The 22,891-nt window shown below is 46.9% G+C and overlaps 1 protein-coding gene across 1 annotated transcript in view; it reads right to left on the reverse strand.

The window, feature by feature from the left end:
- Positions 1-14,289: 14,289 nt before the first annotated feature.
- The window catches only part of CRACR2A (calcium release activated channel regulator 2A), a 109,246-nt gene continuing 100,644 nt past the window's right edge, over positions 14,290-22,891 (reverse strand). The window contains exons 17-19 of the mRNA XM_016215292.2: positions 19,373-19,474; positions 17,151-17,227; positions 14,290-15,576 (exon numbers count right to left, since the gene is read on the reverse strand). Coding sequence (XP_016070778.2) covers positions 15,492-15,576; positions 17,151-17,227; positions 19,373-19,474 — 264 coding nt within the window. The 3' untranslated portion in view covers positions 14,290-15,491. The remainder of the gene's footprint in view (positions 15,577-17,150; positions 17,228-19,372; positions 19,475-22,891) is intronic.

Consider the following 22,891-nt stretch of genomic DNA (forward strand, 5'->3'; position numbering starts at 1 on the left):
CCTGTAAGGCACTCTAGCTGGCCTTAGCCCCTCAGGCTGCCTCATGTCGTGGTGTCTGAGCCTGAGCTTGTGGCCTTGTGACTGCCAGATAAGCCTGACTTCCTGAGGATGGGTCATCTCCTCACACCTGTCTGCCTGACCACCCTCGATGTGCCAGCTCCCCATCCCGAGCCTCCCCGGCTGCCCTGTGGTGGTCCGTTGGAAGCAATTGGCACATATTTAGCTAAGTCTCAGACACAACATGTACAGTGATCATAAGTTTGGCCAACAAACACTTATTGGATAGTTAATGGGCTCTGGGATCTGAGCTGGGCATAGCAATACCAGTGTCAGCAGGCACCATCCTTGCCTTCATAGCATGTACTGCCTGGGTGTCAGTTTCTCGGCAGGCCGGGCCTGCTCTTGTCTAAATACTGAGAAATGCGGTCCCTCAGCCATCATCCTTAGCCAACCCTGCTCTACCTGTCTCACCCAGTAAGCCATCCACAGTCTTAGCCAAGCTCAGTGACATAAGCTATGTCAAGGTAGGAGGTGAGGTGTGTTGCTTCCTTAGTGCCTCTTAGTCATTAAGCCCACGAAATAGAAGAAGAGTATGTCTCCACTCTCTGCAAATTCCACAGGAGGGTCCAGCTGGCCATTTTCAGAGAAGGAGGCCTCAGACCCTTTTTTGTCCTAGCAACAGGTCATTTCTAACAGCAGAAGGGAGAAGTGCCTGTTCCAGCCACTAGGCCGTAGCTAACACCTCAGCCTCAAGAGCAGCCAGAGCAAACTGGGCAGAGAAAACACCCAGTATGCTGGCTCACTAGACCCAGGACCCTTGCTCTCCCTACCTTGTAAGGCAAGTGACAGTCACTGAAAAACTCATGACAGGAGGTTTGGAGCCAAAGGATCAAGTCAAGCCCCATCACTGCTGCTCACTCTGTGACTCTGGGCAAGTCGCTACGCATCCATGAGACTCAAAAGGAGGTGATTCAAATAAAATGAAAAAAATATAAAACATGTTTGTAAACTGTAAAGTACAATGGAAATTCCAGTTATAATGTTATTTTACTAATATTTCTGCCCTGTACTCCAGCTCTGTCATTGGGAAGCACACTGGATGCCAGTGCCTGAGGCTGGTGAGCAGCAGGTGCTGCCATCACAGCCTTGGTCAGCAGCTGGCCAGCCTCCAGGGCCACTGACTGGCTCAAATTGGGGGACAGCACTGTAGGTGACACACGTAGTTTTTGCAAAAAGCCCTGAGCAAAAGTGGCCTATTTTATGGCTCTGGTTCACTCGCTCTTTAAAGCCTTCAGTGGCTTGTGGAGCTCTTACAGCCCAGTCTTAGCCCTTGGGCAGGCAACAACTGGCTGGCGTCCATGCATTTGACCTTTAATTGGAACTCAAAGAGCCTCAGTTATTGAGATTCCACAGCCCCACCTGGGGCTCTCTGGGCACAGTCTTGGTTTCTGGATCTGTTGGCCTACATTTCTAATCACAGTGACTTCCTGGTGACCTTGAGACTGTCTAGGTCTAATGCTCTTTTGCAACCCATGGAGAAGAGCAGTAGTAATAAAAAGTTCACTTTATTTTGGAATCCGACACATCCTGCTTTTCCCAAGAGACGCAACCAGGGCCCATGGTCAAGAGCCTCGTGAATTATATCAAGGAGACTTTTCCCTTGGGCAGTGAGAAGACACTGCTGGCTTTTAGTGAGGTAAGTGACAGGACAAGATTAGCATGCCACACATGCTCACAATCGAATGAGCTCAATTTGGCAGTTGTTTCTTCTGGAAAATGGCAGTAGAGTGAACCCACTGCCTACCTGAGAAAATGAGCCACAGAAAGATACATGTGAAACCGACAGGACCTGTAGGAGCCACAGTGGAGGGTGGAGATGGAAGCTTCCTTGAGTGGCTGTTGTGGAAAATGGCTTGAAGACAGACTGCTTCATTACAGGACTGCCTCATTCACTGGTTGGGAATCTGCCAGGGAGCAACCTGTGCAACTCTGAGATCACTTGTATTAGCCTTTCTGGTGTCATGTCATCCTGTTCTTCCCACAGGATGGCTTCCTCTTGGCTCAGAGATGTAATTGTCTGGGAGGTGGAGGTGGTTGGTAGGGTCTGTGCGAGGCTGGATCTGCATTTCAGGACTGTTCAGCTGTCTTCCAGCCCCAGGCAGCTGTTTCCAGGGGAGCATAATGCTTGGCATCACTTTCAGCTCAGAGACGACTTCTTGAAGTGTCTTTCAGAGGCTCCATGGATTCTAATGGGTTTCTGATATTATGACAATTGCTTTCTGGCCACGGTTGGTTGGCTCAGCTGGATAGAACATCACGCTTGAAGCCAAGGACACAGGCTTCACAGGCTCAGTGCTCGGTTTCATGGTCACAGATGATGCTGTGAAACTCCAACCAGCCTTGGGGATAATCAGACCTGGGATTGAAGCCTGTCTCTGAGACCTGCAGTGAGTTCCTGGAGCTCCCTGGCCCTGGGTGGCTGCTTGCCCTGTCTAGCAAGGATGATAATAATACCTTTCTCACAGGGTTGCTGCGAGTGTTAGGTGAGAAAGCAGGGGCTGGCCAGGTGACGTACCCTCGTGGCCTGCGATGCCCGCGGCTGCTTATGAATGGTAGCTTCCTGTTCTGAAACTTGAGGGCCCCGAGTAAGACCATGCAGGTGACTGAGCTCTGCCAGCGAGGGAGGGACAAGCAATTCCAGTATGTCTGCCCACTGTGGGTTGGAGAGCTTGCTTCATGGGGCCAAAGAGAAGAGGCGCAATCCTCTGTCGCTTGGAAACAGTTCTAAAGGTGGTCTTGGAGATACTTGGATTAGAGGCCATAGGAGGTTCGAGCAGGGCCAGGGTTTGGCATGACCTGAGGTCATTAAACATGACATACTGAGGCCACCCCCTGTGTGGTGCAGAGCTCACACCTGGTCATGGCGGCAGGAAGATTCCCATGGTGTCAAAACTGAGGACCCACAGTCACTCAAGAGCAGAGGAGCATGGGGCATTGTGGAACATGGATTGTGGAGCTGGAGGACTGAGTTCAAATCTCAATTCTCCCACTCCTGGCTGGGTATCCTTGTCGGTTAGCCTCTCTCTGCCTCAGTTTCCTTTACCTGTAAACTGGTGGTAATCCTATGATCTTCTTCAGAGGAAGGTGGTAAGGGTCAAATGGAGCCATGCCTGGGATGAGGTAAGCATTCTGTATGTTATCTGCTATGACTATGATGACCAGCCGCGGCTCTGACACATGCCAGGCTGTGAGCATCTCTGGGGCTTGAACATGTTGGCCTCACACTTGGCTCCCTGTGCCCCTGAGCCCACACTTAGCACCACAGTATCAGCATCTGTTTTTGTGTCTCTCTTCCCCTAGACTGATGTTGTCCAGGAGGGAATTTTCCATATCTCACTTGGGTTTGTATTTCAGTGTCCAGCACAGCCCTGGCCCATTGTAGGTGTTCAGTGAACAGATAATGGATGACTCGCTGCCATGACCCTCCTGTCAGCTGCTGGCCCACCTGCTGCTCTTACTCTGGGAACCTACTGTGTGGCCTTGAGGAGCACTGTCCCCTTCCAGGCCTCAGTGTTCTCATTTATGAAATGAAAGTGCTACCTTACAGTGGTCTCCAGACCCTCACCCAGTGTGAAGAATCTGATTTTCTAACTCTGCAGTACCACAGCTCTTATTTTATGAACCTGAACTCAGAGTTTTCCAAGAAGATCCTAACTTTTTAGTGGAGGAGAGTAGAATGGCCCTGGGCTTTTGGAGGGGCAGGGATCAGTGTGAGAAATAAGGCTGGAGGAGGAAATGAAGTTCCTTTCTGGACTGCAGAGAGAGTTCTGGAGGCTTTGCCAATGAGGAGCTAGAGGAAACGGGGGGCAGGCCAGGACCCTGGGCTCCTCCAGTTGCTTGACTGTACTTTATTAGTCTGTGACTCCACTGAAATGGGACTATCTCTTGGAAAATAATTTTAATAACTGTCAGGAAATAGAATTAAGGATGCTGGCTGCTGGCTGGCCAGGGCCGGGTGACTCTTGTCCAGGCGGGGAGTTAATTTGGCTCTGCTAATATTGCTTATTGGTTATCTCTGATTAGATTCCCTTTCATGTGTCACTCCCAAGTATTCCTCATGAGTGGGCCTTGGAGATGTGGGCTTCTGAGGAAGGTGAGGAGAGAGCAGGGGAGTAGAGCTGGGCAGGTGTCCAGGCTCAGGGGGTCTGGGAGAGATGACCAGCAGATGGGAGCTGTGGGCAAGCTACTTGACTGCATATTAAGCACAGTGGCTCCAGCCCTGGGCTTAAGGGTCCTGGGCCAGTGAAGTCCTGGCTCCCTAGCTGTTTTCTGGAGGAGGTCCTCATGCTCACCGAGCCTCAGTTTCCACAGAGAGAAAATGATTCACAGGGGGTGTTCAATTCCAGTCAGGGGCATGTATCTCAGTTGCAGGCTTGATCCATGTGTGTGGCAGGCAGCCAATCCATGTGTCTCTCTCACATCAATGTTTCTCTCTTTCTCTCTCTCTTCCTTCCACTCTCTCTGAAAAGCAATGGAAAAAATATCCTAGGGTGAGGGTAAAATAAATAAATAAATAAATAAATAAATAAATAAATAAATAAATAAATAAAAACATGACTGCCTCCACCCATCCTCCCTCTCCAAGCCCAAGGGCAACATAATCCCACTAATGTCTCCCTCCCCGAAGTATTCTGCACAGCCTCTCCTTTCCTGCCCATTTGCTAGGATAGCTCCTTCACTGGCTTTGAGCACCTTCATTTTTTTCTTGTTTTTTTAATGTCCCAAGGGTATCGTGTAATGGCACATATTCAAACTTTCATGGAAAGTATCTCAGGCTATGAATGGTAGGACAATGGGGGAGGGAGTCAGGGATACAATTAAAATGGGTAAACTGTGTGGTTTCATCAGTGTGTGTGTGTGTTGTGTACCCACAGACATATAATGATTCAGTGTAGCACTTGAGCCCCAACTTTCACTCTTGAGTGTAGGGCATCAGAAGGTGACCGCTATCCACAGCCTGGCAACTGAGAGGGTATGCAGGACCAGGGAGGTCTCAGAACCCTGTTGGCCATCTGCTTTACTAATGGCCTGTTGCAAGGCCATGGACAAGTCATTGAAATTCTCTTAAAGAGTCCAGACAGATGGAAGAGCTTGGGCAAAGACATGAAGCACACAAGAGCAGATCCAAGATCAAGAAAATGTTCACACACAAGCAGAAGATTTTTCACTTCCTATTATTGCATTCCATTATTGTTGTTGCTAATAATGGTAATGTTAAGCAATTTTTAAAACCTCTTCTAAGTTATAATTAAATCAGAGTTTATGGCAGGAGGGGAGAGCAAGAATTTAAAAAAATAATTAAATAAAACAATCAAAAAGGAAATAAATAAAAAGAAACTAGTTAAAATAAAGAAAAACCCCAGTGAGTCCAATGGACAGCGAAGGTTGAGAGCGAGTGCGGGCTGGACCACTCCCTCCGCGGTGTGTGGAGCAGAGCCGTGTTGCTGCTGGAGTGAAGCAGTTCTCCTGATTCCAACCACTGCAGTCTGGCAGCTGGCCACCCTCTTGCCCACAGAGGAGGGGCATGCTGTGGGGCCCACTTATCATGTCTCAAAGAGATGATGCTCCGGGACTAGAGGAAATGTGACTTAAATCACAGCAGGAGAAAATTGGATTAGAGCAACCAACGCGGGCCAAGGCTCCAGAACAGGCTCCCAGTGAATACCCCTGGCGAGACCAGGAGCCTGTGCAATGATGGGAGCCTGTGAAACTCTCACAGGTGGATTACTGAGAGTCGTGGGACTTTGGGGTAGAAAAGGCCTTCCCAGAAAGCAGAACACATAGCATTGGGAAGGCCAGCTATGGACATACAGGATGGCCAGGAGCCAGCATGCCTGCTCACTGACCCGAGACCCTGGCAAGTCCTTCCTCTTGCCTGAGCCACAGTCTCCTCATCTGTGAGTGGAGGGAGCTTGGTGCGCTGGGCTCTCGATTCAGTCTGGCACTGCATTTGCACACAATAGTCAATGCAAAAGACCAATGGTCAGGCAGCAGTGAGCTTGGGAGTAAGGGAACCCAGCACTCATAGGGGGTCTTACTTGTCTCCTACCAAATTAAGAGGGAACTTAGATAGATTCCAGGGCCTCCCAGTCATTGCTCAGGCTGCAGACTTCATGCGACTGAGAGAAGAAGAGAGATGGGGAGAGGGGGAAGATGCCCCTCATGGCCCTCTGGGAGGGAGCCGGAGAGAGAAGGGGGAAGAAAAGTAAAGAGAGAAGGACCGGCACAGAGGAAGGAAAATGCAGCCTCATCTGCTTGTGTTTCTTGCATTTAAGATGCTGACTTCTGCCATAGTTTTAAATCCTCAGACATGAGAGGCTGATTTTAAATAGGCCCACAGTGTGAAGCTGGTAATTTCCCTTGCCCTGGTAGAGGAGCTGGCGGGACATTGGTGAGGGTTCAGCACCCCTCCCCAAGCTGAAACCTCTCTGGTAGACTTTTAGGCCAGGTGTTTTCCAATCCCTAATGTGGGAACACAGGCTGGGGATTAGGGGATGGAGAGGATGGTGGAAAGACAGGAAGAAAAAGAAAAGGAAGAAACAGAGGAGGGAAAGTAGGGGAAGAGATAGAGCAGGAGAGAAAGTGGAGGATTTGTGGGAAAATGAACTAAAGAAATGAACTAGCCCAACATTCTGCTGGTCCAAGGAGGCTTCCCAGCTTAGCCCATCCTGACTCCTTGTTACGCCTTATACTACATTCTTTCACCTCTGTCTCAGTTCGAACAGGTTCTTGGGGTTGGTGCGGTAGATGTGAGGCCTTTGTAATTCACCATATCTAGCTTCTCACTGGCATTCCCAAAAGCAGAGTGTTCAACATCTGCTTGAACACCTCTAGTGTTAGAGAGCTCACTACCTAAAGAGGCAGCCTGTTCCATTGCTGGGCCATGCTTACTGGGATAAACTTCTTTGGGATAAATCACAGTCCATGCTCTGCATTTCTGGCCCTCTTGAGTCACTCAGAACAATTATAACACCAAAGTCAGCCCTCCTTGAACACAATATGCAGGTCCATCTCCCACTCCAATCCTTCTATGCTGGTTCCCAGTCTCCTTACCATTAATTATTACAACATAAATCTTGCAAAACCAAAATATTTCTGGGTACTAATGAATGTATTTCTTGCTGTAGTAAATGCAACAAAATTCCAGGAACAACAAAAGACATTTGACGTTCATTGTTTGTTGTCGTTCAACGCACTCTCACTGAGCCCCTACTCTGGAGCCAGGCTAGGTGTTCTGTTGGCATGCGGGATATGAAGGTCCTATCCCAGGAGCTTACCTACAGGGAGAGCCCAATTCTTAAAGAGCAGTGTGTGCTGGGCAGTGACAGAGGTGCCAGGAGCACTCTGAGAGCCCCTCCCTGGTTGGGTGGGGGTTGGGAGGGGTTGGCTTGAGGCCCTTCAAAGAAGGGGAGCCTGGGGATTGTTGTCATGGCATTTTTGTGGCATGTTAATGTACACTGTAGGTTTCTAGGTGTTTCCTCAAGTATTCTGAGGACCCAAGGGCCATAAGTAATCTCGTCTTCCTTTCCTGCTCCCTCATCTCTGGACATAACCTGAGACAAACATTGAGCATCTCAGAGCCCAGATGTTGGGCATTGAAGAGAATCCATCCATTTATTCATTGAATATAAATGTTTGTGAAGGTAGTTTTTTAAAAAATGTACTCAGGTAAAATATACATAACAAAATTTATAATTTTAACCATTTTTAAATGTATAACTCAGTGGCATTGAGTACATTCACAATATTGTCTACAACCATCAATACCTTCCAACTTCGGGACTTTTTCACCATCCTGAAGTGAGTGGTTTATAAACGTATGTAAAGGTTCAATTAGAAATGTGCTATAAAGTCCTGATGGGCAGCAAATCCACCCATCCAGCACCTCATGTTTATTGCCTACCTACTAGGGCCCAGTAAGTACAAAAATGAATGAGACCAGAGCCCTGCTGGTGAGAACGTTGTAGTCTGCAATGCTGGCCCCATCCAATATAAGAACAGAGAGAGAAGGTACAAGGTATTCTTAGTCAAAAGACTCTAGGTTGAAGGAATGCAAGTTTTCCTATTCTATTGGCCCAGGGAAATGGGAGATGCTCTTACCTGAGGCCTCAGCTTCTCCCAGTTACCAAGGAGTGTGGGATTTTCTTTCTCTTTCCTATTTTGTTTTGTCTTGGTCTCTTGCACAAATTTAATAACTAACATTTGTCTGTAGACTTTCAGTTGACTAAGCCCTTTCCTCAGAGTTCTCATTCGACCTTCACACTACCCTGTGAAGGCACTGGAGCAGAGGGCACTATTGTTCAGACTTGGAAGCTGGGGCTCACAGTATCATGCAGCTCCAGGTTTTGCCCAAGGTAATACAACTTGTGAGGTACACAGCCTGGATAAAGATATCTGGTTCCACACCAGAATGAAGGAGAACAGGGCAAGCAAGTATCTTTTTAATGTGCAGAAGCATGGAGCTCAAGTCAAATAGAGTTGTTGAGCTGCCTGTGGGTAATGGATTGCTACTAGTGGCAGCTGGAGAGTTTGCAGGGTGATGAGATGGAATGCTCTGGTGGGCATCACATTGTCTGAAAGGCAATTAAATTGCAGCAGCTAGAATGCTCCTCAGCACTTTGTTTGAAAAGCCTGAAGCAGCACCTCATTTGAACCAGCGAGGCATACCCCATGAGTCTACCAGCACATAGGGGCCCAGTTGTCCAAACTTTGGGACCTGAGGCTCTAGGGGAGTGAACTCACCAAGTGGTGGGCCTTGTTCTTGAGACGTGGTGCTCTGCTCCTGGGTGCTCCTTTAGGCAAACATTGTTTGCCAGACATTGCCCTAAACATGAGGTGACAGAGATGAATGGTCCTGCCTCAGAAGTGCATTTTGCTCATTAGAGCCCTGGGGGCAGTGTGTATAAATAATCACCACACATTATCATTACAGAATGCCCTGGGGAGCCCATGAACCAGATATTGAATGCCCCTGACACTCTGCCCTTGACCTAGTGCTACACATGCTTGAAGCATTCCAGTTCCATAGTCACATTACTCAAACATTTTAAGTCCCCTTGAAGTCCACATTTCAATTTCTGTTTTAAAGTTTTAAAAAAACTGCATTCTCTCTGTCCATGTTCTTTGGGTATTTTTGCTTAGCAGTGTGGTGTTTTTATGTGTAGTATTTATTTTTATAGGTCAGGTGGATCAAGCCATAACTCATTATGATAGCACAGGCCTCACTATTCCTGTGAGTCCTCATTTGTCGGAAGAGGAAACTCCTGGTTCTATGACAGGGCCTGTGAGTACCACTTCTGAATAAGAGCCAAAGCCCTGATAAAATCCCAGCCCTGAGAGAGGGTCAGCTCTTGGACCTGACTCAGTCTTGCCCCAGGGTGACAAATGACACACCTCACCAATGCTCCTGTTTCCACATTGATTTCAGGTCCTCTCCCAAGTGCCATATGGTTTCCCAACCCCCATCATTTCTAGCAAGGTTTTTTTCCTAAGTAGGACAGTTCACTTAACTTGGCTCCTGTGAACTGTGTGAAAGGTTGGAGTTATGATGTTCTTTGTTACTTCTACTGTTGATAATTAACATGTCTAATAATGGAAACATTAATAAATTTAGGAAGTGGGAGAGGTTTAGAAAGTTCTTATATCCTGTCAACCATCATCAGTACTGCCCCCCCCCCCCCCAACCCCAGCATAAGAAGAGAAGGAATAACCAATAATGTAAAATCCTATGAATTTGGACTGAACCTGATTAGAATTTGTATAGCCAATTTCTATTCCTCAGGTGACAGGAGGAGAGAAGGCAGTATTCCTAGGGCCAGTCAGCAACAGAGCACTTAAGTCTTGGATTTTGTAAGTTTGTGTACTGTGATTTCATTATTTTGAAGTCATTAATCTGCTTTTAAAAAAAAAAAAAAAAAAAAAGCTTCTGATTTGCAGTCTTTTTTCACCTATGCCTTTTGAGTGAAGCTTTGTAGAATGTCTGGATTCTTGACAGGAGGAGAAACTTCCTGAGGATTTCTGGCCCTCTTTACTTCCAAGGAACTGGGTTGCTCATCTCCAGCACAGCATCCAGAAGCTCAAGTGGAGAAGAGAATTCTCAGATCTGAAGGACTTTTGAGTTTCATGTCCTTCTTCCAATCCAGAAGAGAAGAAATATTTTGGGGAAAAGGTTAGTGGTAGGGCTAAGGAATGAGCCCAGAGTCCTGGCTATGTGGTGTGGAGTATAATGAAGAAAGCAGGGATGGTATGCAGAGTTTAATTTGTGAATCAGGTCTTTGAAACTTTAAATCAGCTATTTTAAATATGTTCAAAGACCTAAAGGGTATAATGTCTAAAAGACTACAGAAAAGTATGAGAACAATGTCTCTTTGAATACAGAATATCAACAAAGAGATATAAATTATAAAAAAGAACCAAATAGAAATTCTGGAGTTGAAAAGTACAATAATGAAAATGAAAAATTCACTAGAGGATCTCAATAGCATATTTGAGCAGGCAGAAGAAAGAATCAATGAACTTTGAGATAGGGCAATTGAGATAATCAGGTCCCAGGAACACAAAGGGAATGAAGAAAAAAGGACAGAGCCTCAGAAACCTGTGAAACACCATAAAACATGCCAACATATGCACAATAGGAGTCTTAGAAAAGATAGGAAGAAAGAGGCAGAAAGAATATTAATGCCAAACACTCCCCAAATTTGAATAAATCCATTAATCTATACATTCAAGAAGCTCAATCAACTCCAAATATGATAAACTCAAAGAGATCCATAACTAGACACATCAAAGCAGCAAGAAACAATTCCTCACATACAAAGGAACCTTAATAAGATTAACAGCTGATTTCTCATCAGAAACCATGGAGGCCCAAAACAATGGAATGGTATATTCAAAATACTAACTTCTGAGGGAAGTGAGTGGTGATGGTAAGGGGAGCTGTAAACCAAAAGTTCTATATCTGGCAGTTATCCTTCAGTCATTTCCAGATAAACAAAATGAGAAAGTTTTTCTCCAGCAGACCTGCTCTATGAGAAATACTACTGAAATAAAAGAACACTAGATAATAACTTGAATCAACATAAAGAAATAATGGTCACTGGTAAAGGCAATTGCATAATTAAATATAGAAAATGGTATAAATGTATTTTTTGCTTTAACTCCTCTTTTCTGTCTGATTTAGAAGTTAACTGCATAAAGTAACTATAAATCTAAGTTGATGGGAACAAAATGTATAAATATGTAATTTGTAACAATAACAACATAAGGGAATGAAACTATTCAAAAGCAAAGATTTGAATTGAAATTAAGTTGGTATTAATCCAAACTGGGCTGTTATAAATGAGGTAGTAATAGCAACCCAGGGCAACCACCAAGAAAAAAAGTTTTAAAAATATAGTAAATTTTAAAAAAGGGGAATTAAAATAATACACTAGAAAATAATTATTTAACACAAAAGAGTGCAGTAATGGAGGAACAGAGGAACAAAAAAGAAACTGAAGTATAGAAAAGAAATAGCAAAATGGCAGGCATAAACCTTAATTTACTAATTACATTAAATGTAAACAGATTAAAATTTCCAACTAAAAGAGATTGGAAGAATAGATTTAAAAACATGATCCAACTATATGATGTCTATAAGAGAATCATTTTAGATTAAAAGGCACAAATAGGTTGAAAGTAAAAAGATGGAAAAATAAACCATGCAAACAGCAACTGACAGACAGCTGTTGTGACTATACTAGTGTCAGACAAAATAGACTTTAGACAAAAATTGTTATAAAGACAAAGAAGGACACTTTATAATGATAAAGGGTTAATTCATCAAGAAGACATAAACAATTATAAACATATGTGAACCTAGAAATAGAGCCCCAAAGTACATGAAGAAAACTGAGGTCTTTAAGAGCAGTGTAGGAGAAGGCCGCTCTGTCTTAAATAGTTGACTCCTGTGGCCCAATATGGTGCTTAATAGTCTGCCACTGGTAATTCATTCCTTTGGGTTAAAGTATTAGTCTCCCTTAGAGTTCTTTGTTAAAATATAAATATAGCCATGAAGCCACCATTTGTATTAACACCTTAGCAGATATTGGTTTAAGATCTTTTGGAGCAGTGACTTCTAATGACAGAGACAAAGGGCTGAGCCATTTTTAATAGAGCATACAAGTATGGCCTGGAGTGGGCTAGAGGGAAAGCAGGAAGGAGGAGAGTTCAAGACTGGGTGGAGGTATTAAGAATAAAGAAGGAAGACAGGATAAGGAGAGGTGGAAGAAAGCTAGGGTATCACAGAGAAATGGAAAAGACCCCAAAGAGACTGTGAAGAAAAATGAATGCTAGACAAGGAGCAAAGCATTTTGGGTGTTAGCCCAGTGCTGGAGCTCATGGTTTGGCAGCTCAGGGCTGAGGTCAGCAGCAGACCCCAAAAGAAGCTCAAGGAGTAAGAATACGGGAAAGAGTGAGGATCCAGGGATGGCAATGAGCACGGGTCATTCCCAGGTAAACACCCAGAAGCTGGCACCAGGTCTGAGCTGCTGTCTGAGTCCTGGAGAACCACAGGCAGGAAGGGAGAGTGGATTGTGGGCTGAAAGCAGACCACAGGCACTGGTAAGCTATAGACACTGACTGGAAAACCAAAGGGAGAGCAGGGTCATGAGGCAAAGCGAGATACAAGCTCATCAGCCAGGCAAATGGGCTGGGTAGTTGGGCACTCAAAAGAGGTAGGTTTGCTTAGTTTCAGGTAGACACTTGGTGTTAGTTGGTTCCAATATGAAACTGAAGCAAGGCAAAAGGTCTGGGCAGCAACTCCACATTGACAACAATAATAGCCCCTATTTGTTAGCACTTATTACGGGCTGGGCACTGTACTAAGTACTTCACATATATTGCTTTATTTAATGCTTAAAATGTCCCTGTGAGGTTGATGTTGAAACTTCCAATCTACAGATAAATATAAAACCTGGTGAGTGACTTGCTCAAGAGCCTAACACAATGTAAATAGGATGGAGACAGAGGTTTTTCATAGCACTGCTGACTCGTGGACAGGCTGACAGTCCCTGGGTGACTTTGATCACCATGATGCTTAAAAGAAATGGGAAAGAAGGGGAGGCTGAGGCCTGGAGACATAGAACTTCTCAGAGTCTCTCTGATGTCCCCATGTTCCATACTTCTTCAAGTGGCATGGAAAAAGGAGCAGCAGAGGCGTGAAGAGCCTTCCTGCCTTGCTCTCTCTTGGGACCTTTGAGGATTCGTGGGAGTTTACCCCACATGCTGGAAGGCCAGGCACTAAGGTCACCCCACCCTGCTCTAAATCCAGAATTCACTTTCCCTAAATGCAAAAATGCGGCCCTGAGCCAGAGATTAGGTGTTTGGGGACAAATGCATCTGTGGGCTCAGGGAACCCCAGGGAGAACCTGTTTGCCCCATAAATCCCAATTGCCATCCCTGTTTTCCGTCAGAAGTAAGACAGCTGCTCTCCTTTCTCCTTGGCTATCCCTCCCTACCTTCTACCCACATTCCATACACACACCACACAAATTCACCAGCAACACGCACAGATATGAGAGGCCCACTGCTGGCGACCCATCCCCCAGGCACCCCACTAATGAGACCATCACCACTGCCCTCTCCTAGGAAAAGGAGTCTCCTGTGAGTTCCCCTCAGACTTTGACTTGGGTCCAGGGCAGCTTAAGTTGAAAAATGATTGTCGTCATAAGCATTCTGAGAGGAAAGAGCCTGAAGCGTCCAATAGGCCACTCTTCATTTTACTGATGAGATGGGGGCCCAGGGAGGGAGCTGGCTTGCCCAAGATCATGGGGCACCTCCCGGTGCTCAATGCTGGTTTCTGTTCTGCACCCTTCATGGGCTTCCTGGTGCCTACAAAGGTGGATGACAGAGAAGAAAGGAGTCTGCAGAAAGGAGTTGGGCACTTACCTGTTGACCCTTTTGGGGGCCTGGGGAGGAGGCTGCAGGGAACGGCCTTGGGAACCCTGGCCTCTCCCCAGCCTGGTTGACTATGTACAGTTGTCTTGAGTGATCTTCTTGGAGGCACGTGGACACTTTCTGCCCCTCTCCCCTCACGGCCTACTCCGCTGTGGGGCCTGGGTCCACAGCCCAAGAGTAGTAATTGGCAGTGATCTTTATGGTCTTTTCCTCCAACTTCCCACCCAGGCTAAGAGCGCCCTTGCCAGCCCCACCGCCAGCCAGCCCGTGACGCTGGAGCAGCGCCAGGGGCTGGCACTCACCAGCACCCAGCTGAAGGACCCGCCGCAAGCCCAGACCATTTCGCATCCCAGTGCCCTGTGCCGCTGCAATCACGGTGGGGGCAGCGACACTCGGTTCACAGACACCAGCAAAATGTCACCATCACAGCCACACTTTTTTTCTTTTTTTAATACAGTCTTTTGAAAAAATCAAATCAAATAAAATCAAGTCAGTAATAATGGACCTGGTGTTGGGCCTCACTGCCTGCTTGTCAATCTACCCTCTTAATCACCACATATGATTTTTCAGGGAGCTATTTTGAGAAACATTTAGAAAATGGCTTTACATAGCTAGTTTATTTATACCCTCCAGAAATGGTCGCTCTGTTTAGCAGCAGATGGGCTTTTTTCCCCTAGTTTTCTTTTCATCTCTGAGAGTTAAACAGGAAGCCACTCCCTAACCCCAGGTACACATTTGTCACCCCAGTCCAGCTGGGAGTCCTGGCTGTGCGAGGGTGAGAAGAAGAGGCTGTGGGTTCTTTGTAAGGCATGTTCCTGAGCACCTGTGGGGGCAAATGCCATGGGCCCCATGGCTGCTGAGAGAGGCTGGGCCCTAAAGCCTGGGAAGAACCAGGGTTCCTGGGGTGGGGGAAGAGGTGGGAAGTAGGATGGGGGTGCCTTGGTTTGCTCCCCTCAACACCACACAGTCATCTCGAGGTCCGTGAAGCATATGCTGAGTGTCCCATTGGTGTCCAGCGGATGGGAGCCAAAGTCAGACCTACTACCCTGGCATTCACTGCCCAAGCGCTGTATCTGTGGCCTGCAGGAAGCAGCAAGTCGGCCCTGCACAGTTACCATGGCAACCGCAGTGCCGAGGCTCCTAAAGGCAAGGGATGGGGAGGGGGAGAAGGGAGGTGGAAAAGGCACGTGGTGGCTTTTCTGGAAAAGCCCATCTGTTTCTTTCCCCCAGGAAGCCAAGTTGGAGGTGGAGGGAGGGAGGGAAAGGAATGGGCATCTGGAATCTAGAGAAAGAAGGGAGAAGAAAGGCTCCGGGATGCTTCAAGAGCAGCTTTCCTGCCTGGAGGTGCTCCCCTTCCTTTTGGTTGAGGAGAGTCACTGTCAAGGACAAAGGTCTGGGCTGGCCTTGGTAGGGGCATCTGTGCAGGAGCCACGTGCAGGTCTCAAGGTAGACCCTGTGACCCCACGCCTGGGTGGAACAGTCCTGGGAGGAGCCTATCAGCTGCAGCAGGATTTCTTCTTGGTAGGGCGGTCAACCTGAATGGTGTCCTCCCTCACTGTGTCTTCTTGCTCCTTGAGGATCCTAGGAGAGGGGAAAGTACAGTGTCGGTAGTGGAGAGCTGCTAAGCCCTCAGGTTACAGGCGGTCTGGGTAACACCAAGGGAGCTCAGCCTCACCAGAGCATCAGAGAGAGTATGCCAAGTCTCCCTCTGGGGAATACAGGTATATGACTATAGTTTGTAAAGCCAGAGTTTAGTCAATATGGATCCTTCACACGTCCTCCAGGAAGCCTCCCTTGATCCTTTAGGTGGTGTAAGTGCTATGATAGCACTCTGACCCTTCTGTTAAAACCTCAGCACTCCCTCAGCACTGAAGGAGCTGCTGCGAGCAGAGACTGTATCTTTTGTTTCTGCATCTCTGCAACCTATCACAGTATCCAGAACACATAGAGGCTCAGAAAAAATATTTCTTAGCTATTAACTCTATGGAAGGGCTGTCCCATGTGGCCACAACTCCAGGTTAAATATAGGAGGTGAAGGATTAAAAATAGCATTAAGTATCTCATCCCTCTTTATACTGTCAAAGTGATTTCACCTTCAGCGTCTGTTCTGATTCTCACAACAGCCTGTGAGAGGGAAAGGGAGGCATGATTGGTGTTCCTACGTTAGGGGCAAAGCTCAGAGAGGCAGGGTGACTTGCTCTGAAAATCAGTGCAGAGAAAAGCTTAGAACTTTTCCCGTGATCTTCCATAACTCCACAACCTTGCCAATGCACAGAAGAAGTTGTTCTGGGTTCTTAATTACTCAAATAAAAATATTTTTAGATGCCCCAGAATGAATGCTGAGCACAAATGAGCACTATTAAGTCTTTGTTAGCTGAGTGCATGGATGGAACAAAATAAATGCCTAGATAGATAAAGGAGTGAATGTTCAAGAATGGGAAACAGGGCCCCGTGTGTGGTGGATTCTTAATTTTGGGGTAGTCAGAGGCTTATGGAACCATCTTTCCATGGACCAGCTCTTTGAATGCCAGCACCTTGGGTGCCTCTGGTCTCCCATCACAGCCCCTCTTCTCCTTGGCTCCCCTTCCCCCCTCTCCCCTAACCCATCTTTGCTCCCAGCTGCCTGTCAACTACTCCCAGCTAAGACAAGAGCTAGTGTTGAGACCTATGCTATGACCTTTCCCAGGATCATTTGCATTTAAAAAGAGGACATAGACTTCAGTGTGGTGGTAACTAGAGGGAGGGGAGGCAAGGGCTGGGTGGAGGTGGGTAAAGGGGGGGCAAAGGAGGGGACATCTGTAATAGTGTCAACAATTCAGAAAAGAGAATTCCTGGGAAAAAGGCAGCTTTTGTGACTTGAGAAGACTGCAGCCCCAGTGACAGGCAGGGGGGCTTTCTTTCTGGTATTTTTATTTCAGAAGGCTGTCCCTGACCTCTGGGATCCCACACAAAGGCACATGCCACCAGCCCCTTTACCCAGACGCTCAGGCAGACAGAAGACAGACCCAGAGGTGGGGGTGAGGAATGGTGGTGGTGGTGGTGAATGCTTTGAGGTTGGGGGTGGGCAGTGGGGGTGCCGGTTGGGGGGTGGTAGTGAAAGTAGTGGTCCCCATCAGACAGCGTAGCAGTCACATCACCCAGAGCTGAGACTCTACCTGGCCAGATGGAGCAGGGACTCTTTGGTGTTGTGACCAGAATAGGCGCTGCATTCATAGAAGATCAGGTTGTTCTCCTAGAATCATAGACAGAGAGAGTAAATGCGGGAGGAGGGGGTACTGGAGAACATCATTGGCATCTACCGGCACACCTGCTTCCTCCCAGTCCCTTTAATTCCTCCCCACCCCACCCCACTCTAAGGGGGGGATTTCTGTCTTCTCAGGCCCCTCAACTAATGCAAGCTTTGTAACCGTCTCCCAGTGAGCTATAAGTTGTAAAACAACAAAAGCATAAGCTGCCTTAGTGTTCACACTTTCTCAGATTGCTCTCAGGTAGTGTGTGTATGTGCCCATTTTCTTTCACACACAGAGGCCAGGGTGGGCAAGATTCTTCCCACTTCACAGGCAGGAAGGCCAAGGCTAGAGAAGGTGTAAGTGGCAGGCCTGCTCCAGGTACGTATTTAGTTAATGGCAGGGCTCCCAGCAGAGTGCTTTTCCCAAGACACTGGCACGAAATGGGCCTTGGGCAGAAGTCCCTGAGGCGCTCCAATAGGACTTCCTTCACACCAGTTAATTAAGGCTCCAGCTGCCTGGGCTATCAGTGCCCGTGCCCCAGGACAGCTGTCCATCACTTCACCCGGCAGAGGCTTGCTGCATGCGGGCGGGCCCTTGGCCAACGCTCATCATATTCCATTTATCACTCCCGTTAATAGCTGTCCTGCTTCCTTATGACAATGTTAATGGCACTGAACCCTGGAGGCTGGTGTCCTGTGGGGATGCAGGCAGTTGAGTGAGAACGTTTTTTTTGTGGCTGCAGATCAAGAGGCTCTGCAAATGCTGGCTCCCCATTCAGCTTTCCTGCTGCACATGCCACAGGCCCAGCTCTGTGATAACCCCCTCTGCCGCATTTCAGGCAGACCCCGACTCCTGCTCAGGCTGTGAAGAATGAAGCTCCATGGGAGGGGGAGGGGGATTAGAAGACACAATTGTCTTCCAGCTTCAAGTCCAGACTCCACCACTGAGGAGTTGTGTGATAATTTGAATAAATCACTTAATCTCTCTGAGCCTCAGTTTTTGTTTCAAGGACCAAAAAAAAGAAAAAAGAAAAGAAAATGGGATGATAGAAATACAGGTCTGCAGTTTCTTAATCAAAATCCTTGGATTCGGATGTATTTTGGAATCCAGAAATAAGAGTTGCAGAAAGATAATGAATGTATACCCTGTATTATATAATACCCTTGGGTATGGGACAGCCTCCTATCATCAAACATATTAATATTTCCTCAGTGAAACACTTGAATATTCATTCCAAGAGTGGCACACAAAGACCATCGATAGCCACATGTCTGTTCTGGTCAGATTTCTCTGCCTGATGAAATGCAAAGCCCCTTTTTGTTTTCAGAGCTCTTTGGATTTGGGAACTGAGGATGAGGGACTGTGGGTGTGCAGCTGCTTGGTGACTCTCCACAGGAACACCTGCCAGGCCCCTCTTCCTCCCTTTTCCTTGTATTTTACCATCTGTACTGTTTTCCCAGCCGCTGAGGGCAAGAGCCTCTGTTTAGATTGAGCACACTAAACTTATGAATCCTGGGGCCGGACAGCACCCCTACATTTCCCGACACACAGTTCCCTGAACACCACACTGAGGAGTGGAGCAGCCCAGGGGACAGCACTGCATGTTTGCTGCCTGATTTCCATCAAGCTTTGCTAGTTCTGGGTCTGGGCAAGAGGGCTGCCACCTGCTTTATTAGTAGGCCGTCCAGTGCATGCCCTGTGTTTATCTTGAGTTCACAGCTTCGAGGCTCAATCTGATAGAAAGGATGAACTCTCTGACAGAACTGTCCAAAGAAGAACAGCCTTGCAGTGAGAGAGTGCTTCATCCCTGGAGGCGATCAAGTGGAAACACAGACTACGGGATTTAAGCACCAGATAGGGACTAAAGAAGTAACTTCTCACTGTCTCAGAATTTGTAATTCTGAGTTCTGAGGGAAAGATTTGGGAAAATTCCCCATTCCCTAGTCATGCCTAGCCAACTCCAGCTGACAATCTGTGGCTTCCTATGGAAAGTTCCACATGCTCAGGAGCTGGACCACTCCCATGATGCCAGGACACCCACCTTGCCCACCTGCTTCCTTCCCAGGGACTTTCAGAGAAGGCTCCCCCCAAGGCTCTGGGAGGGATGTCCTACCCTGCCCATTGAGATAGAAATGCCTCCCCTTTACCTTAGCAAGCTGTTCTCCGAGGGCCCGGGGAACTTCCCGCTCTTTCTCGTTGTCAATTTTATTGCCCAGCAGAAGTACGGGAATGCAGTCTCCCACAGCGTCCTGTGGAACAGACAATCCCCCCCTCAGAGAGGCATCCATAAGGAGAACCCAGAGGGCAGGCTTGAAATGCAGGATGGAAAGATATACTTGGCTTGAGAATCACCTGCTGGCACAATAGGCCAGGTGACAACAGAGTCATCCAGAAAGCTGAGAGAGAGCCACCTTCTGTGCCAGCCTCAGTTTACAAGGCTTCTGCCAGGTGCCTGAGGCCTGCCTCTGGGTGCCTGTCAGTGAAGTGGCCCCTCCCTCCCTCACCAGTCTCCTTGGATGCTAGGACAGAACATGCAGGCCCCCCAGGTGTGCTGGGAGTGGGTATCAGGATGAAGGCACAGTTGAACCACATGTCCTTTTTCCAGGCCTTGCAGCATCCCTGAAGACATGACCAAGCTTAGTATAAATGAACCAGAATGAACCAAAGGAATTAATGCAGTGTGGTTTGGAGCTGTTCTAGGGGCTGCTGTGATTAGAAGTGGCATCTCCAGGGGCCTCATATTGGGCATGTTAAGCTCCCCGAGGGTTGGGTAAAAATCTGACTCATGGCATTGGGTTCATAGTGCCTGGAAAATGCCTGTGTGCCTCACTGGGTGTCACCGCATGGGACGCTGCAGAGCCTTGGCACTGGGTGCTCTGGCTCCAAAGGAAGTCCTGCACAGGCAAGAACTGTGTGGCCGTAGCAACTGCACTTCTTGGGCCAGAGTCATTCAAGGGGTCAACCCTATTTAGCCCTTCAGTGGCTGTGGCAGAGCAGCAGGGGCCTGTGCACCCCGCAGTCCCTACACCATGACGCCTTCCCTTGTGAAAGGGGTGTACTGTTCGTCCCCCTACGGAGGGCAAAGGGCCCCGGCCTCACAGCTATTAAGTGAGGACATAGGGTAATGTTCACATTTAAGCAGGTTGTTATTTTTACTTTGTGAGATATTTAATTAAAGGCTTTTGATCATAATTTGGCAATGAAGAGTTATTCATTGAAGCTAAATGTTTTACTAAATAAAGAGGGCCGTGGGATAAGAAGGTAGCACAGAGTTATAGCTTTGCCAATAGCTCAGCTACTTTATGTTACCGTTTCAATTCATGTCCAAGTCCATCTGATAGGTGCACTTAGTTTGAGTTTAAAGAAATTACATTTTAAATTAAGCTTCAATGGTTCTTTAAACTACACATTCATTTTTATTGCAGTTCAGTCATGAAAAAAAAATTATTAAATGAGAATGTCAAGGCTCAGAGAATCCAAAAGAACAATCAGCACCAAAGTCACTGAATTACGAGGACCCTTTAGTATATTATGGGTCCACAATTCTCTCATGTTTCCCTCTAAATTCTGATTTCCAACAAACTCTCTGCTATTTAGTGTCTTAGTAACTAGAACTCTCTAAAAGCAGTGTTTCCACATATTCATGGTAAGATGGTAAATGGTGTTGGTAATGATACTCAAAGGCACTACAAGATCTTATACTGTCTCCTGATCCTTCAAAACAGATTCAATTATGTGCACTGTAGTTGATGTGTTAGGTGGATTGCACCATATTTTAAAAATCTGCAAGTGAAAATCCCACTTATGGTATATAGAGAATGCTGTGGCTCCCTATTACCAGAGTGTCAATTAATGGGACTACCCTCATTCTCTGACTGTGCTGTGCCACAGAAAGTTGGGTAAAGAATTTTTTACAGAAAAGGAAGAAAAGAGGAGGAAGGAGGGAAATGGGCCAAAAGGCTTGCTGTTTGGAGCACAGGAGAAATATTTGTAGACTTATGTGTGAGGAATGACTAAGGCTTGTGAGATTGCTTGACATGAAAACTCTGAAAATATGAGCATCAGATTTGAAATCTCAGGGCAGAAGTCTAACCCGATTCTGGTACCGGTGGTCGCCTCAGTTTCCTCCCTTCCAAAGGGGACGCTGGTACTGAAGGACCGAATAGGATGAGGTAGGGGACAGTCATGAGTCCGACATTTGAGTCCTGTGTGCCATGCACAACAGTGTGCCTCTTGGAGAAAGAGGGCGCAGTCTTCTTTTGAAAAGAAATTCCTGGATATAAAAATAGAAGAGCTTAGAAGGAGCAGAAAGTATCCAAGCTCCCAGCTGGAGCTGTGGTTTGTGCTCTTTGCATTGTCCTTCTTACACTGACACTCTGGACAACTCATTCCCTCCCACGGGCCTTGGCCTGCCAATGATAAAGGAGAATTAGGTTTCTCTCCAAAGACATGGCAAAAATAAGTGAGACCACACATAAGGTTGGAGGGTGTGCTATCATGGGCAGTTAGTGGATGTCACTCCAGCCTCGAATTAGTCTCTGACACAGGGCATGGGGAGGGGTTGGGGCTGGGCGGGTGTCTCCTCATGCTCTCTCACTTTAACCTGAGCCTAAACTTCACCCTTTCTGCACACATAACTAGGCTTTCAGCCTACATACTGCTTGGCACAAAGATGCTTATAATTATCCACCAGATGAAGCAACATTTCCTTTAAAAGTCCGAAGTGCACCTCCTCTGGAGAACACGTCTAAGGTCCCCCAGCCTCCATTGACATTTCTATAGATGTTGGTAAAATCCCACAGGCATGCCAGGTCAGACAGAAGCAACTGAAGCTCCTTAGCTGGGCACACACTCTCTCTGCGGGAGACCTGGCTTTGCCCTGGCTCTGCTGTCCCTCAGTGGGGCTTGCCCCAATCACTTCTCTTTACTCCTCTCTTCTCTGAGCTGTGAAATAGGCCTCTAGAGCTGGTTTCCATCCTCTGACTTAGATACAGAAGTCTCTCTACACCTTTGATCACTTCAGTTGCCTTTTTGTGAACTTGAGCTTGTTGGAAGAGACTAGTTGCAATTCGAAAGATTACACATCTCTGACTTTAAATAACAAAGGCTGTCAATCTGAAGCAGAGGATTGACATTCAGCACTGCGTGTGCAGCTGTTGGGTTTGGTTGGTTGTAGTGTGTGAGTGTGTGTGTGTGTGTGTGTGTGTGTGTGTGTGTTAACATCTATTTGCTGGGAGGCAAGAAAAGCACTTAGCTGGGGTAGTGCTGCTATTTCTCTGGAGCCAGAAAAAAAATTTCTCAGCACATTAAAGCATGCAGTTCTGCTCAGAAAAAAAATGACTGCAAAATTATATCTTGGGGGTTTCCATATTTATCCACCCCTTGGACTATGAGTCAAAACAAGATTTATTTGTGTAGTTCGTTTAAACTGCCAGCACTTCAAGCTCAACTTGGATGTGGGGGGGGGGGAATCGAACTGCTATTTTTTGCTCTGTGCTGCAATTGTCACCAACGACAAGGATCCCAGAATGAGAATTAGCTAGCAGTCCACAGAAGGAGAGGAAAGTGGGCCTGACCCCTTTCAGCTGAAGCACTAACTGTCCTGCTTTGAGACCAAGGCTGGAAAGACTGAAAAGGAAAGGAACGCCTATTTTTCAGAAGTAGAT

Source organism: Miniopterus natalensis, chromosome 2 (assembly GCF_054644295.1).
Source record: "Miniopterus natalensis isolate mMinNat1 chromosome 2, mMinNat1.hap1, whole genome shotgun sequence".
In the NCBI taxonomy this organism is placed as follows: Eukaryota; Metazoa; Chordata; class Mammalia; order Chiroptera; family Miniopteridae; genus Miniopterus; species Miniopterus natalensis.